General features: G+C 43.6%; 1 protein-coding gene across 1 annotated transcript in view; it reads left to right on the top strand.

Annotated features, from left to right (window-relative positions):
* The window catches only part of RAB22A (RAB22A, member RAS oncogene family), a 43,703-nt gene extending 38,749 nt beyond the window's left edge, over window positions 1-4,954 (top strand). Inside the window, exon 7 of the mRNA XM_081148152.1 lies at window positions 3,920-4,954. Within this exon, the coding sequence (XP_081004278.1) occupies window positions 3,920-4,017 (98 nt within the window). The 3' untranslated portion in view covers window positions 4,018-4,954. The remainder of the gene's footprint in view (window positions 1-3,919) is intronic.
* The last annotated feature ends 11,573 nt before the right edge of the window (window positions 4,955-16,527 follow it).

The following is a 16,527-nucleotide window of genomic DNA, read 5'->3' as shown; positions in this document are numbered from 1 at the left end:
GTTCATCAGAATATGTATTGAGAACCATTCCAGGCTCAGGGGAGACAATGGAGAATGAGACAGACTTGGCCCCTGCTCCCCTGGAGCACAGACTGGCCTGCGGGAGACGACAGTGAGCACAGAAACGAGTAAGATCCTCAGATGAGAAGCATCGATAGCAAGAAAATAATATAGGACGAAGTGAGAGTGTCTGCAGGTGGTCAGGGAAAAGGCCTCTCCTGAGCAGGTGATATTGGAGCTGAGGTGCTACAGGGTAGGCCGTGCCCAGACCTGACTTCATGTTAACTAAACATGTCAGACTCCAGATGGAGAGCAGGAGACAGCCATCGGGGCACCGTGAACTTACTCATTAAGATCCATCGTCCGTGAGATCCGAGATTGCTGAGGCTGGAAGGGTGTTCAGTGCCCACCAGGACCCACCATTGACGGCCCACCAGTGGAGCAGGCCTGGGCAGGCGCTGGGACACGGCAGCAGAAGGCCCTGGTGACCCTGACAGCTGGCGGTGGGGGCCCAGCTCCAACAATGTGGCCACACTGGAGTGTAAGCCTCTGGTCTCCCAATTGCTGGGGTTGTTTTTGTTTTTATTTTTAGTTTTTGATGTTTTTAGTTTGTTCAGAGAACCAGAGATCTGAATTTTATGTAACATATCCCACTGTTTAGATTTGGCCACTAACTCAGATATTTTCAGAGTACTGTTCAGGCCTACCAAGCCCATCTGCTGGCGGAGAAGGCCAGTGCATGGCTGGTTTGCAACTTCTGATCCAGCCCCTTCATTTCAACATAAAAAATTCATAATAATTATTATCTTCTTAGATTGTAAATAGCAGTTACCCAGATGCATTCTTGAAAGGCAATTTGAGGCCAGTCAGGAATTTTTCACAGTTTAAGCTAAAAAACCTAAGTGTGGTGTCAGCAGTGTACTGAAATTATTACTATGCTTAAGTGTTTTTACTCTAGCAGTATTAAAACAGGAAGGTAGTGAAAATCCTTAGATTAAAAACTAACATGTACATGCTCATTTTAACTGTGAAAAAATATATTTATATGTTCACAAACATTAGGAAAATCTAGAGAGATGTAAATTGAGGTTATTGTTTACTGGGTATTGTAAAAGTTGCATTAGCACAGTGACTGGCATGCTTGCTTCTTACTGAAGTGTAAATGCTCACATCAGAAGTATAATCCTGAAGGAATTTTCACAAAGTGTACTCCTGCAACCTGTACCCAGAGCAAGACCCGGGTGCACTCCAGGAACACCCACCCCACCCCCTGGGAACCACTGTCCTGACAACTGACTCTTCAGATCTGTTTTGCCTGTTTTCATACTTTATGTGTTTAAAACATACTGTATTTTCTCTTGTCCCTAGCTTCCTTATCTCTACATACACTTTTAGGCTCATCCATGTCATTGCCTGATCCATTCTCGTCCCTGTGGGGCGTCTGTCAGAGTCAGAATGGAAGTGGGGAAAATACCCACGGTGGTTATCCATCCTGTTGATAGGCATCTGAGTGCTTGTTTCCAATTTAGAGCTTTTACAAATGGTGCTGCTGTGAACATTCTGCTTCCTGTCCAGTATGTACACAATAGGCACACGTTTTTGTTGTTTTGTTTTGTTGTTTTTTTTTAATATACCCATTGATTTCAGAGAGAGGAAGGGAGAGGGAGAGGTAGAAACATCAATGATGAGAGAGTCATTGATCGGCTGCCTCCTGCACGCCCCCGACTGAGGACAGAGCCTGCAACCCGGACATGTGCCCTGACCGGGAATCCAACCGAGATCTGGATCCTTGGTCAGTGCTCAACCGCTGAGCCACACCCAGCTGGGCAGGCACACATTTTTGGTAGGTGTATTTTTATACCAGGAGAGGAATAACTGAGTCATGTGTATGCTTGTCTTCAGTACAAGTGTACTTGCTGACTCTCACACCAGGCGCATAGAAGAACTCTCCATCCCTGGTGGGTAGGTAATGATTTTGCATTTCCATTACAGTTAATGAGGTAGAACACCTTTCCAGGTATTTATTCACATTTACATACTATCAGCATGTCCTCCTTTGTGAAATTTTGCCTGTTTTCCTGTTCAGTTGCCTGCCTTTTCCCTAGTGTTCATTGTTTACTTGAATTGTGAGTCCACTGGTGATCATGTGTGTTGGGCAGATCTGCTCTGTGGCTTTATTTCCATGTCTGACTCCTTTGATGAACTGGAGTTTTTAATCTTAGTAGAATCCCATTGGTCCTTGTTTTCCTATATGGTTGGCGCTTTTTGGCTCCAGTTTGAGAAGTCATTGCCTGTTCCCAGGTCAGGAAGTTGCTCTCCTCTGCCTTTTAAACGTGCTTTAGAGATGACTCTGTTTTCCCAGGTGTACTTCCAGGACCCAGTTAGTGAGAAATATGTGATGTCAGGAAGCTTCAGAATAGCTTTTAAATCAACTTGCAGTTTATTCACAACGAGCGTGTATAGGCATTTGAAAAGTAGTGGTAGGACATACCGGGGGACACTTGCAGGTCATGTGGACGCCATGCTGGGTACTACCCACCCAGACTTGCAGGCCACTCAACCTGCTGGAGGCTCCAGTTGTAGCAACCAAGAACCCAGGAGCTGGCAGATTCCATCTCAGGCTGCTCGTGCCCAGAATGCACATGCCAGTTCATTTCATGTTTTCGGAATGCCTCCATGCCAGGTGCTGTGCTAAATAATCCTGGAAACAAGGATGGAGAAACAGAATCTCCTCCTCCAAAGGGCTGAGGGTCTAATCTGAGGGAGGTCTTTGCATAAACAAATATATGACAACGTGCTTCTGACTTCCTGATGGATTTTAGTGCATGAGATGTTGGAGAGTTAGGAAGCAGGAGGACATCAGGAAAGCCTTTGATAGAAGCAGCCCTGAAGTTATTGGCGAGGTAGGTGGATGGATGATTTAAGGTTTCCCTCGAAATTGGCATTATGCTTCATAGAGCAGTAAAGTGAAACCTGTTCATTCTCATACATGGTTGGTAGCAGCACAAAGTGGCACAGCCTCTTTAGAGAGCAATTTGGCAGCATCTGTCAAAATTTAAATCGCACGTCCTTTCTGTGTCTGTGCTAGGCAGACACGGCTACAAGGGATGTGTCGGGGTCATACCCAGGAATAGAAGAGCATGACCTGGCTCTTCCACTCTGTTAACTTATCCAACACATCCACTCCGGTTCCCATTCTTGCACCGTTGTTAGTAGCATCATAATATTGCAAACAAGCTGTCCAGCAGCGAGGCGCCACTTCAGTTACAGTTCATCCATATATTGCAGTGTCATAGCGTATAAACTAGAGGGACAGCTCTCCAGGCACTGTGCTGGGACAGTCCCAGGTGCACCATGAAGACAGCAAGGTGGAGAGCTGTGCACTCTGTATGCTCCTGCCTGTCTAGGAAGGGGGGGACAGGTTGAGGTGTGTGTACCTATTCATGGACAGAGTGACGGGCTTGTTCTGATTAATTATTTTGCCATGTGCATGTATTACCTACTCAAAACAAGACATTTTTTAACAGGTACTTTTTTTAAAAAGTGTTACTAAATGCCACGCGATATCCTTATTTGGACCCTAGAATGGAAACAGAATGTTAATGGAAAACTGATGGTATCTGAAAAAAGTGTGGAGTTCAGTTACTAGTGATGTGCCAATATTGGATTCTTCATTTTGACAGATGTTCCATGGCAGCATAAGATAGTAACATTGGGGGACACTAGGAGAAGGGTATACAGCAACTCTCTATATTATCTTTACAACTTTTCAGTAAATCTAAAATCATTCCAAAATTAAAAGTTTATTAAACTTTATTTTCATGAAGCCTGTCAAGTTACATCTACAAAATTGTGTCTGAGAATGAGAAGATTTGAAAAATTAAGGCTCATTACCTTCCCTCCTCTCCTCTTGGTTTAGGTCGAAGAATTCCATCCACTGACACCAACCCGCCATGTGGCGGGAAGGGCTTCAAACTCCGGAGACAGCCTTCAGAGCCCAGGAGAAGCTGCTGTTGACTGAGCCTCAGCTTCTCAGACTCAATGAAGTAGGTGGTCCTGAAAGCTAATAGGAGGGCTGGGGGCCCTGCCACCAGGCTTCGCCCAGCCAATCTGGTGGTCTTCGTGCAAAAAAGAGTCACAGAAATTTACCAGTCTGTTTCCTGTTTGAAGATTGCAGCAGTACTATTTCAGTCTGTGGATTTGTGTTATGTAAAGACTCTGGTGTACAAAGGGACTCCATCACTGGCTTTTGACCTTGCTGGAAAGGAACATGTAATTGTATGGATGGTAGGATCAAATTGTTGAGTCGTTTTGTAATCAAGATTTTATGTAACATTTATAAAGGGAAAATGAGCACTTTCGTCGTTCATGAGGGAAAGAAGACCTCGTGGAGATTATAATTTCCTTGGTTTCCCATTACCACTGTTCTAGGGAGTTGTATAATTTAAAATGTGGTAGGATACCATTAAGTGGAGGGATGGCAATTATTATCTGAAGGTAAATGGGTTATTTATCGGACTGATGGAAATGATTGCACCCGCCATCTCCAAAGCACTTTCTATTGCATACATTAGCCCAGGATGCATACAGTAAGTTCACAACAGCAACAGCCCACAGCTCACCCTAGGTTTGCATTCTGACCCTGTCCTGTATGTGTCACCAAACTCATTATTGGCACCTTTTGTAATAAGCTCTCAGGATTGGGGTGGTGGTGGTAAAGAAGCTGACTGGAATAAATTGAAATGCATATGTTTAAACTCACTAACTGGTTTTAAAAGGAAGAAAAAGAAAGTAGTGTAAATGCTGTCAATTTTTTATTTAACCCATATATTTTGGTGGGGGAAACAATTATCTGTTGCTTAGCCTATGTAAAGTTGTAGTCTGTATTTATGAGACCATGGCTTAAAAAGTATAAATTATGTAAATACAGTAATAAATTCTATGTTTCATTCCATTTAATCTTGCCCCATCTTGTGTATGCCCACCCCATTTTCGGCCTGTCCACAGGAGACCCTTCAAAGCACATTTATGTTGTGCAAAAGCATAGAGCCTTAGCTTGCCATCTTTAAAGATTTCTCTGCCTTTCCTTCTACCCCCCACCCCCAAATCCCATCTGGAAATCATAATACAGACATATGCCACTTGGACAAGCCTGACTGGCCCTTCCTAGCCTTGGGGTAAAAAATTAAGCTCCAAGCTCAAGTCATTTACCTGGTCTTGGTAATAAGTTTATTTTCGCTTTTAACAGCGACCTCAGACCAAACTGAAGAGAGCTTTCCTCGTTAACAATTTAGCTTATCTTTCCGGTTCCCTTTTTGCCCCCCCACCTCTGTTAGTGGTTAACACTCTTTTCCCTCAGGGAGCTTAATGAGGTTTTTAATACAATCTAAAAATAAAGCACTGAAGTGAAGTTGGTGAAAATTTGTTCCTGGTCTAATTTGGCACCCTTCCAACCTGAGTATTGTAAGGGAAGGAAATTTACAAGATTAAATAGGAAATGAAACAGCTTGAATTTCAAACTAAATTGTGTTTTCAGAGCTCTCCTTAAACTGAACAGTCGAAACTTTTAAAAATAATTGTTATTTCTTTGTGCACCCCACTTGATATGGGTGGATTTTAATGGGAAAATTGTAACTCAGATGAAGTACAGAGCGACTCCCTTCTCCCTGGGGAATGTCTCAAGCGTTTGAAATTGTTTATTTTTTTATTAAAGCCGATAGAAGGCACATAGGTAGTGAACGTTCCAACGTCACTTTGTTTAAAATAATGTGGACTCTATGCCCACCCCCGCACCACCCCACTGCCCTGCCGCTGCCACCACCACCATCTTGCTTTTTGTGGTGTTGTTGATTTCAGAGAGGGAGGGAAAGGGAGAGGGAGAGGCAGAAACATTAGTGATGAGAGAGAATCTGATCGGCTGTCTCCTGCCAGCCCCCTACTGGGGATCGAGCCTGAAACCCAGGAATGTGCCCTGAGCGGGAATCAAACCATGGCCTCCTGGTTCATGGGTCCATGCTCAGCCACTGAGCTACACCAGCCTGGGCATACTGCTTTAAGAGAAAACAAGTGATTCCAAGGTTTGGGCTCTTTGCACCAGATGGTGGCTTCACTTTATTTAATATACATCCAAGTGGATGCAGGCACCTGGCTGCTGCCCTGGTATATCCCTAGCCTTCCTGCTCTGGACCTCTATCTCCATGACAACAGTATAAACACAAAGGTTGCTTGACTCATTCCCGAAGAGGTGATGCTTGTGTGGCCCCTTCTGTCCTATTTTACCAAAAGATGGCGCCAATCTGTGACCTTCATAGATTTCCACCAAGCCTGCCAGTCAATGTTGGCAATTTCATGGTGTCTGGGTTCACAGAGAAAAGAAAAGTGCGTGCCTCCCCTTACTGGTGAGACAAGTGAGTTCCTCTAATCCTAATGTGACAGGACCATCCAGCCCCAGACGGGTCCATCCCTGTAGCCCTGCTATTTCTCAGACACCTTCCATCATGTGAGAGGGATTCTCTTTGGCTGTAGCCACATTTTATTCACAGAATGAATGGCGTGTGTATGGCTGTGCAGCACCAGCCACTATTCACACGGTTCTAGGCCTCTCCTCCCCTCGCTTCCATCAGTTGTCTCAGAAATTGACATGACACCATGCTCGTGTAATATGTTTTTAATCCTAAACAACAGCAACAGACTGCTCTCTCAGATCCACAATCTACGCACGATGAAACAGAGAAAAGGGGTTTTCATTCATTTGGTTTGCTTATGGAATGCAAAGATGAATATTAACATCAGAAGCAGTGTTTCATTTTGAACACACTTTGGATATTAACCTGACTGAGCAACAATCTGATACACATTTCATATATATTCTTTGTTCTTATTTCTTTGGAGAAAAGGCTAGATTTCAAAGGAATTGAGGTCTAACCCATCTATAAAAGTCTTATTTTGGTTCCCTTATGACACAGGGCCATTTTTTTAAAAACTTTAGGGATTGAAAAGAGAAAAATAATTAATTAGCTGCAAGTGTATATTGATTCCTCTCAGAGAAATTGAAATAAGCTCTTTGCAGGTGTCTAATCCTAGTCACCAATGGTCTCTAGAAGTCTCCTTACATACAAGTGTTTTTCTGATCCTCTGATAACTAATTAACTATCATTTGGTGATTAAAAGAACAAAGTAAGAGTATGATCAAGTGTCCTTCATTTCAATTTCTCTTTAAGAAGTGATTGGGGAGAAGTACCTGTATGTAGGCCCTTCAGGTTCCAAATGAACCCTCCATCACCTGTTTCTCAGCCACGGGCAGGATAAGTTCCACATGTAGCAACAGAAAGATTTAGTTCCTTTAAAATAACACACTTCTGGGTTGCCCGTGTATGATGTTTGAAGTGCCTGCCTCCCCCACTTTGAAAGATTCGAGCCTTTTGTCTGAGAGGCTTGATCTGAGTGGGCCGGGGTCCTCCTTGAGGTTGTCAGTTTTCATTATTTTTAAATATATAAGAAGGGAAAGAAAATCGTGTTTAATTCTCAGCTTCTCTTTAAGTTTTGTATTCTTTTCTATCCTCAAGAAGGAAAACAGGTTCTAGGAGGCCTTCTAAATTAAACTGAAAGCTACAGTAATGAGAATGTCCATTAGAGAACTATTCCCTGGCTTCCCTGGAGATGTGAACGCAGAATGTCTGCACTTCCGCCGCATGTGTCAGCGCGGGCACGTCTGATGCACATTACGTGGTGCTAATTGGCAGGTCAGCCTCAGAGCTTGAAAAGGCATTTCTTCATGGTCATGGGCAGCTGTTATATTCTGAGAATGAATTGCAAAAGAGGTTATGTTAATTCTTATAGGCATTTTTCACCTGTTTTAAAACTGAAACTGTGATCCATGGATCCTCAGTGTGTAAGATGGAGGCTCAGGGTATATTGCGTGCATGATAGAGCCCCATACACTTTCAGATGTCTTTGCAAGAACCTGTAGAGGTAATGAAAGAGCCCATTCCTTCTGGGGGAATGTTACTCAAAGTCCCTTAACTCTGGTTTGTACTAGGTACCTGCTTTAGAACATTGGGAATGGCAGCTCCCTAACTCAGGATGGCTCCCCTCTCCCAACTCCCTAGGCTGTAAATCTTCCTCCTGACCCTCTAATAAAAGCTAAAAGACAGTGATGAGCCAGATGTGTAACCCCATCTACAATCTTTTGTTACTTAAATTTGTTTTAGAGGGACAAGCAGCATGACTTCTGTTTACTCTTCAACTCCAAGAGGTGGTCTACCTCTCAACAGTTAATTTTTTATTTACCAATTTTTTAAAAATATGTTTTTATTGATTTCAGAGAGAGAGGAAGGGAGAGAGAGAGGAAGGGAGAGAGAGAGAAACATCAGTGATGAGAGAGAATCATTGATCAGCTGCCTTCTGCACGCCCCCTACTAGGGATCGAGCCCGAAACCCAGGCATGTGCCCTGACCGGAATCAAACCATGACCTACTGGTTCATGGGTCAACACTCAACCACTTATCCACACCAGCTGGGCAACAGTAAATATTTTTTTAAAGGAAAAAATGGAATGTACCTTCCAGGGTCAGGTTGTTACTGACAACTTCAATTAGCATGGTCCCTTCAATTAGCATGGTCCATCAAAAATTTAAAAATGATTCCAGGTTAATGTTTAGGAGAGAAAAAATAGTCCAAGCAACAATTTATCCAGGAGGTAAACACTGTACTGTATAGTTTTAGAAGAGGGAGGTGTGATGGGATTTAACCCAGGACAGAAAGAAACCACCTCTGCCAATTTCTCTTGACAGCAGAGTTACTTGCCTTGACTTCCAGTAATAGAAATCCAGGCAACTTTATTATCTGGTTTGCAAGAAACATTAATGTAATTCTGGGGCATTTGTCCTATTCTCTGTGCAAATGAATTCTAAAAAGTATTAGAAAGGTGTTACATTTCTCAGGAGCCTCCGCTTTTTCAGTCCAAGAGACTAAGTGAGAGACCCTTTGTGATGAAGTTTTCATTAGACCTAATGAACAAAGTGAGTAAATAGAACAAGAATGTCCGTATTTCTCAGTTTGTCCTTCAGGATTCTCTCAGCACGTGGGGAAATGGTTGACTTCCCAAATCAAGGAGGACTTCTGCTAGCATAGATCAACTTGAATTTGAGTCTATACCATCAGGAATAAAGAACATCTGTGTTCTTCCCTTGCAGAGTGTAATCAATTATAGATATGCTAGAATATTTGGGGCTTCCAAACAAAAGGATTCAGAAGTTCAATAACAAGAAAGACCTTTCACAGGTCAAGTTGTTACTGCATACCTTATGATTATGTTACTGCATAATCATAAGAAAGACTTTTCTTATGATTATATTGAACATTTTAGATAGCAAGGTTAGAATGTGTCATTAGTAGATACTGGAATTAAAATTATGGAGCCTTAAGTTTAATTAAAAAAAAAAAAAGTTTTCATTTATTGCCAGTTTGTTCTCAGATCTATAGGGTGCCCAGTGCCTCATCAAAATACTTCATAATTGAAACAAAGAAAATTTGGGGTAGCTTTCCATGAACACGAATTCAAGTGCCAAGAATTCAGCCAATTAATGGGAAATCCTAAGACAGCAATGATTTTTTGAAAGGGCCTCCTTTAATTGGCAGTTTTAAATGATAGACCTTAATGTTCTTCTTAATCATGCAACAGAAGCAAAACATGCTAGTTTTCCTGCCACATCTTGATTCAGGAACTTTTCAGTGTTTCTGGAAGCAAATTACTTAATATCAGTGCTACTTTGGAGAAAATCATTTTTCACATAGCATTTTGTACATAGGGCCAGTAATCTTTACTCGGAACTGAAGTCCAGGAAACTCCCACAAAGTCGTGTTGTAGAAAAGGCCAAGAGCATGGGTCAGGCCAGTGGGGGCAAGCAGCACACACTCCCACTTGGGAGCACTGTCGGCACGCGGCGGCGTATGACTTCACCTTGGGGCTTAATCCTAATCTCATTTGTCCTTTATGAATGTTTTTATTAAATTTACCCTTGAATAATCAGATTTACCCCCTGAGGAATTTCAAAAGCAGGGCTTGAATTTGTGTACCTGCTTTTACTTTACTTATGAGGTTATTACATAATTGATGAAACTTTTCCTTAATATGGACCGTGCCCATGATGTCAGAGTGGCCAGTCTGTTCCGTGCAGGAAAACCGTCAGCAGCTGGCTCGGTAGAGCAACTGATTGGTGGCTCTGTTTTTAAACCATTTGTCGTGTTGTGTGGACAGAGCTTTATTGCTCTGGGAAAGATTTTCTCTCTCTCTCCTCCAGTTCTGTCTTTCCATCATTACACTTTATGAGTCACTCACGTGGTTGTCAGTCATGCCTCTGACTCTCTAAAGAATTGATGTCTTGCCTTCTCTGTGATCAAAATGGACTTCTTGTCTTATTTCTCTTATTCTCATTTTGCAGTGGGCTGTCCCTTAAAGACACAGGGCGCCAGCCGCCTCCGTAGTGCACGTGACAGTGGGGTGCCACCTTCCGCAGGCACAGTGGGGTTGATCCCCATGTCCAGCAAGGGAGGTGAGGCACCACGAGCGCCGTCAGCAAACAGGGCTAATTTTAGGTGAACTCCCACATTTTGAGAGGCAGTAACAGTGGCAACATGACCAAGGGACAAAATGTTTTTTACCGTTGGTGATGAGAGTGTCAGAACTTCATTTAGTGTGTAATAGGGCATTTGTCAAAGGATATAGAAACCTAAGTTCATAGTCTTGAAGAGAAACAGCTTTGGAGTATGGAAGTGAGCCTAGATATTAAATTTAAAGACAGACAAAAAATGCTAAGCCATCATCCCAGCAATTCTGTCTCCTAGGAATGTCATGCCTTTTCAAGACCTGATGCAAGGAATAAGATACTTGTGCCTTTTTATAATAGCGTCTGTTGCAACAAAAAATAAGATGAAGTTGCTACCAGTTTAGGCCGCTTGGTAGCACTATGAACAGCCCAGATTTATAGCCGTGGCTCCCCTGCATGACGCATCCCTCGATTACCTGTGATGAACTATTGTAACAATGGCTTGCCAAGCTTATATGGATGTTTAGAGACTTTATTTTTGCAGTCTTAACCTTGGGCTGGACCTGAGTCTGTAGGTAAACCATATGATGTCTGTACTGTTTGTAGATGCTAACAAAAGGAAATGAGATGTTTGGGTTTTCATTGTAAGATTTTTCTGTCTTATGCTGGTGGTAGATATTTGCAGACGGTGGTTGCTTTGGCATACTTCTAAACTATATTGTTTTAGTTTGAATATCCTATCAACTTTTATAGAGGATAACATGCTAAGTCACTGCAGAGTTTGTTGTAAGAAGGGTGTAAACATTTTCTTAATAAAATGCTGTTTATAAATATGTGCATTTGCCTTTCAAATGGTTTCTTTTCGTGATAGTATTCATCACACGCTTTTCTTAACCAAATATTCTGAAATCGCTTTAAAATGATGTTTGAAAACTGAAGTAGCAGAACTCTGATATCTCTGGCATCTGGTGAGCAGCAACCTAAACATATGTGCTGATCTCGCTTCCCAGCCTCCTGTGTCTTCGTACACAAGCCCTCTCCCTCCCCTTCTCCCCCGCCCTTGTGTCCTCCCATAGTCCTGCTGGGGAGCGGCGCTGGAGGCGGCCTGCAAAGCCTCCGAGGAACGTCAGAGGGAATTCTGCTTCCCCCCGAGAAAGGAACAGTGAGGTGCTTCGCTTGGTTCACAGGAGAAACGCTTTATGCCGTCCGTCACCCATATTGGGGGATTTCATCAAAGGTGCCCACAAACTTCCATTCTGGTGTTAACTTCAACCCTGGAATCCCTTGGTACCGCTCACTGCCTACAGAAGAACATCACACATCACACATTCGTGTTCCCCGGGAGATCCCTCTTAGATAGGAGCACATCTGTCTATATTTTGTGGTTATGTTGAGAGAACTGACGTGTTCAAGTGAGGGACCCAGAGAGAGCTTGAGACAGACAGGCTTGGGTTTGAGTCTCAGCCTGGCCCCTTGCTAGGCTGTGCAGTTCTAGACAAAGTCCTTGACCTCTCTGAGTTTTATTACCTTTATCTATAAGGTAGGAAGATACGAAGAGAGCCTATCCCAAGTGGTTATGTATTTTGGCGAGATCCCTATGTAACTGGCATTTCGTACAGCGTGGATAAAGTCAGTCCTCACACATAATTAGTTTTTAAAAGCCCTCTCCCTGCTAATCCACATCTGATTCAGTTAAAATAACTATTTGTTGTGAGTTTGGTGTTCTATTTGTTTTTTGCATTTTTGAAGTATAACGTGCAGAAGATGCCATAAATCTTGTGTCCACCTCAGTAAATTTTCACAACGGCGACATACCCATGTAACCACCCCTCCTATCAAAAAACGGGACATCAGGGACATCCCAGAAGCCCTGCCCTGCACTCCCTTCCAGTCACTGTCCTGTTTCCTAACACCACAGATCAGTTTCGCCTGGTTTGGGACTTGACAGAGACACTGCATGGAGCCACAGGCCAGGTACTCTAGGGTCTGGCAGCTGGCATTCAGCAGGGCACCGTAGCCTTTACGTTCAGTCGCGCTGCCGCCAGTACCCCGCCATGGGGACAGACTGCCGCTTGTCCATCATTCCCGGTTAGCAGGCACGGCATTGTCTCCAGGTTGGTGCTGTTGTGAATGTACCGTAACGAACCTCCTTTTTTTTTTTTTTTTTTAAATATATCTTTATTGATTTCAGAGAGAGGAAAGGAGAGGGAGAGAGAGAGACAGAAACATCAATGATGAGAGTCATTGATCAGCTGCAGCCCGCAACCCTGGCATGTGCCCTGACCAGGAATCGAACCCTGATCGCCTGGATCCTAGGTCGACGCTTAACCGCTGAGCCACGCCCGGCTGGGCCATAATGAACCTTCTTGCACGTCCTTGGCGCCCTATACAGATTTTTTCTTTTGGGCATATACCTGGGAGTGGAATTACTGGGTTCTGGGAGATGAATGTATTTATAGGTTGGTTTGTTTATTTTTGCTTCAGTAGATAAGTTTTCTAAAGCGGCCTAGCAACGTAATGCCCATCGGCGGCGTGTGAGAGTCCCAGCTGCTTGGCATCCTTGCCAACACTGATGCTCCGTTTCAGCCTTTCTGGCTGGGGTGTGGTGGTGCTTTCAGTGGGATTTGCATCTTCCTATTTGATGGATGTTTTGCGGGGCTTTTAAATTGCGCCTGAAAGGGAGTATGTTTCTTAGTATATCTCTTCTGGTGTTACATATAATACACACCCGTAGCTGGAGCTATGTTGTCAGGGGCAGATGGAGGAGCAGGGCGCCGGGGCTGGTACAGAGCCTCAGACCCCCAGCCCTCCATCAGGCTGTGTGATCAGACGGACCAGAGAAGGCTGTAAACAAAGTTGAACCCAAACCTGGGGAGGACATGTTGGCTACATTGACAGCAATAGATTCCTGTCTCTAGCCTACTGAGAGTGTCTACCAAACAAAAACAACAGCCCTCAGAAAGGGAAATAAAATGACCCATTACATCAAAAGGCAATTCCTGAAAAAGAAAATTAACAGTAAATTAACAAGTAAAAGAGACTAGAGCACATTAATGCCCATCCAAACAGCAATGAACTTGTCTTTGGCCTGTTGGTCACAGTACAGGGAGAGGAACCCTCACCTAAAACCCCTTTGCTATGGGTAGAACACATCCACCTTTGGGGCAGGACCCCTCGCCTTGGTCCACAGCTGCAGACATCACCCCAGAGGCGCCATAGAAAACCTCCTGCCTGGACAAGTGCAGTCAGTGCAGCCTTGCTTGTAACTTCTGGAAAAGGAAGCTAAACAGCCGCACACACATTTACACTGCAAGCTGTGCCCAGTATACAGCTAAGTGAGAAAAGGAGACAACACTTCAGAGTGTGTGCGGAGTAGGGCTCCATTTATACATGACAAGTGATGCACATACACGTATTTATGTGTGTATGCTTTCTGAATCTGGAATAGTTCTCCAAGCTGCTAGCAGTGGCTGCCTCTGAGGAGGGAGGCTGGGATGACATAACAGTCACCTTTTTCCACTTTCTGTTTTATATGTATTTCTATAATTTTAAATTTTGTTTCATTTTGATATTTGATAACATATCTTTTCAAGCTGTCCTACATCCTCTTAGAAGGGAAGAGTATAAATAAATATATGTTACGAAGGAGAATATTAACCTATAGTCTTGTCAAAATAACACTGGTGGAAGCCAGTCTCATTCATAGATGCCAAGAAAAAGAATGACTCTGCCCAGAAAGAGGAAACAAACACGCACAAACAGGGACGTTTTAAATGCACACACGAAACATCTTTGCTTTATTTTTCTACAAGCTGCCTTCTGCTTGTCTTAGAGCATATAAGAAGTAAACCATGGACCTAGGTTTCTAAGCAACCTTGATGTTTATGGCAGGATTTTTTTCCATCAGAACTAAAATGCAAAGCCTTTTAAAATGTTTAGTTGTTTGACTTATAATCTGCTAGCTGAAAATACGATTGTCCACAAAAAATGTTGGTTGGGAAGTTAAGCATCACCAGCCTTCTAGAATGTATCCACAAGTATGACATCACCCCTTTCGGAGGACCGCTGCCCAAGGTTGCAAAACAGAAGCAGGAAAAAAGACTTCACAGCTTGTCAAAATGCATCACTTTGTTAAGTATGATTTTCATCAGACCTCTGGTCATTTCCTTTTTTTTTTTTATCTCCAGCACAACCTTTTGGAATCTTTCAAGAAACAATGTAAGAACGCAGAGACCACCTTTTAAGAAATTTGCCTCAAGGGGACACAACCACAGATATCACTGTTGGGGCGGAAAGCAGGACTAGCAGAGGATCAGAATTCTCTGTATTTAATACTCACTGTAGAATGTTACATAAATGATGAGAGTTTCGTGGGAAAGCTACGAAGACTCCGCTCTATTAGAGAAAGGGCATTTTTCAGAAGAAAAGTGTAGGGTTGTGAATGATGGAAATGCAAGGTTAATGCGCTTGGCGGGGCGCTGGAACCCGCGCCCAGGTATACTATCATTAACATGAGCACTTCACTCAGCTGCCCAGCCCTAGGGTCAGGTCACTTCTTCTTTACATAGAAATGAGAACACATCATAGTTGTTTTTTGTTTTTTTAAGTGAAAGCAAGCTATGGCCTTGGAGTTCTGGACAGACAGGGTGATCTGTGGTCTGACCCAGTCAGTTACTATCCGGGCCCTCGAATCATAAAATAGCCCGCCGAAAACGTTACGCTTGGATTTGCTTTCATATTTTATATTTCCAGTGGGATGACCCCATGTTAGAGAAGCTGGGTCCCTGTGGGGTTTCTTCCGTTCTTAAATTTCCCCTCCCCAAACAAGCCTCCCTGAATGTAACAGGAGATGGGAACAACATGGGTTGGCAAGGGGCAATTTTTATAAATGGCCTGTTGACATGTGGGTGCTGAAAAGACAGCAAGTTTTGAAGCCTCTTAGAGTACAGCAAACGAGGTGCTGATTGTGGGTATCAGATGACCCCTCCCCCCAAAAACCACCCCGCCACCTCAAGAGGGGTGGAATCCTGTCTCCAACCAGGAACGGCTCCTTGGCGTGAGCTGGACTGGAATGGGGTGCAGGCTTCGGTGACCCAGAGATCTCCAAGAGCGTTTCAAGAAGCGCCTTTACCTGGGACAGTCTCTGAAATGATGACTCAGGGCTCATTTTTCAAGGAGGCTCCACGGCCAGCCGGAGACGGAGTATTCTGCTGACTGGCTGTGCTGACCTCTCCCTACCTCCTCTGCGAGTGGGGCTGTCACTGTGTTTGCTGCATCGTAACGGGGCAGACTTTACGGGGCTACTACGAATAGCTGATGGTGACAAGGAGTCAAGCTACTCGTCAATATCAGTATTGTTAATTACATTAATAATCATTGATCAGTATTGTTAATCACACGAATGATAAACATTTAAGTTCCGTGATTAACCCCATCTGACTGCCTGTGACATAACCACACACATTGAGGGCCCACTGTTTTCCCCTTGAGTCCGTCCCTCAGGGACTCCTTTATTGTTTCTCTATCATAGCATAAACATATAAAAGTTTGCTTTTATTTTCCATAATGCTGTAATTAAAAAAAAAACACCCACACATGCCTGTGAGTACACACAAAACACAAAATGAAGAGAAGACAAATGGCTTAAATTGCAAAATCAAATGAGAAAAAGATGAAAGATTCCTTGTTGCCCTGGCTGCAGGAGGACATGGGCAGAGGGGCTTGAACGGGAGAAAGTGAGGATGGGCACCGACAGACAGCTGAAGAGGCAGAGTGCCTGGAAACTGCCCATGGGCCTGCTGCTGACTGCTCCCCCAGGACAGTGCCCCCCACCCCAGGTACCAGCCTGCGAGGCTGACCCATCACCGTTTATTATTCACACTTCGAATGTTAACACACTCTTGCCACTGCAAAGCCCATCATCGCAGACATGGAGAAATAAATACGTGCAAAAACCAGGACAGGGTTCTAGGACTCCTCT

This window comes from Miniopterus schreibersii (assembly GCF_964146895.1).
Source record: "Miniopterus schreibersii genome assembly, chromosome: 10".
In the NCBI taxonomy this organism is placed as follows: Eukaryota; Metazoa; Chordata; class Mammalia; order Chiroptera; family Miniopteridae; genus Miniopterus; species Miniopterus schreibersii.
Note: the sequence above shows the minus strand (reverse complement) of the source record. Positions and strands in the feature narration are given on the sequence as shown.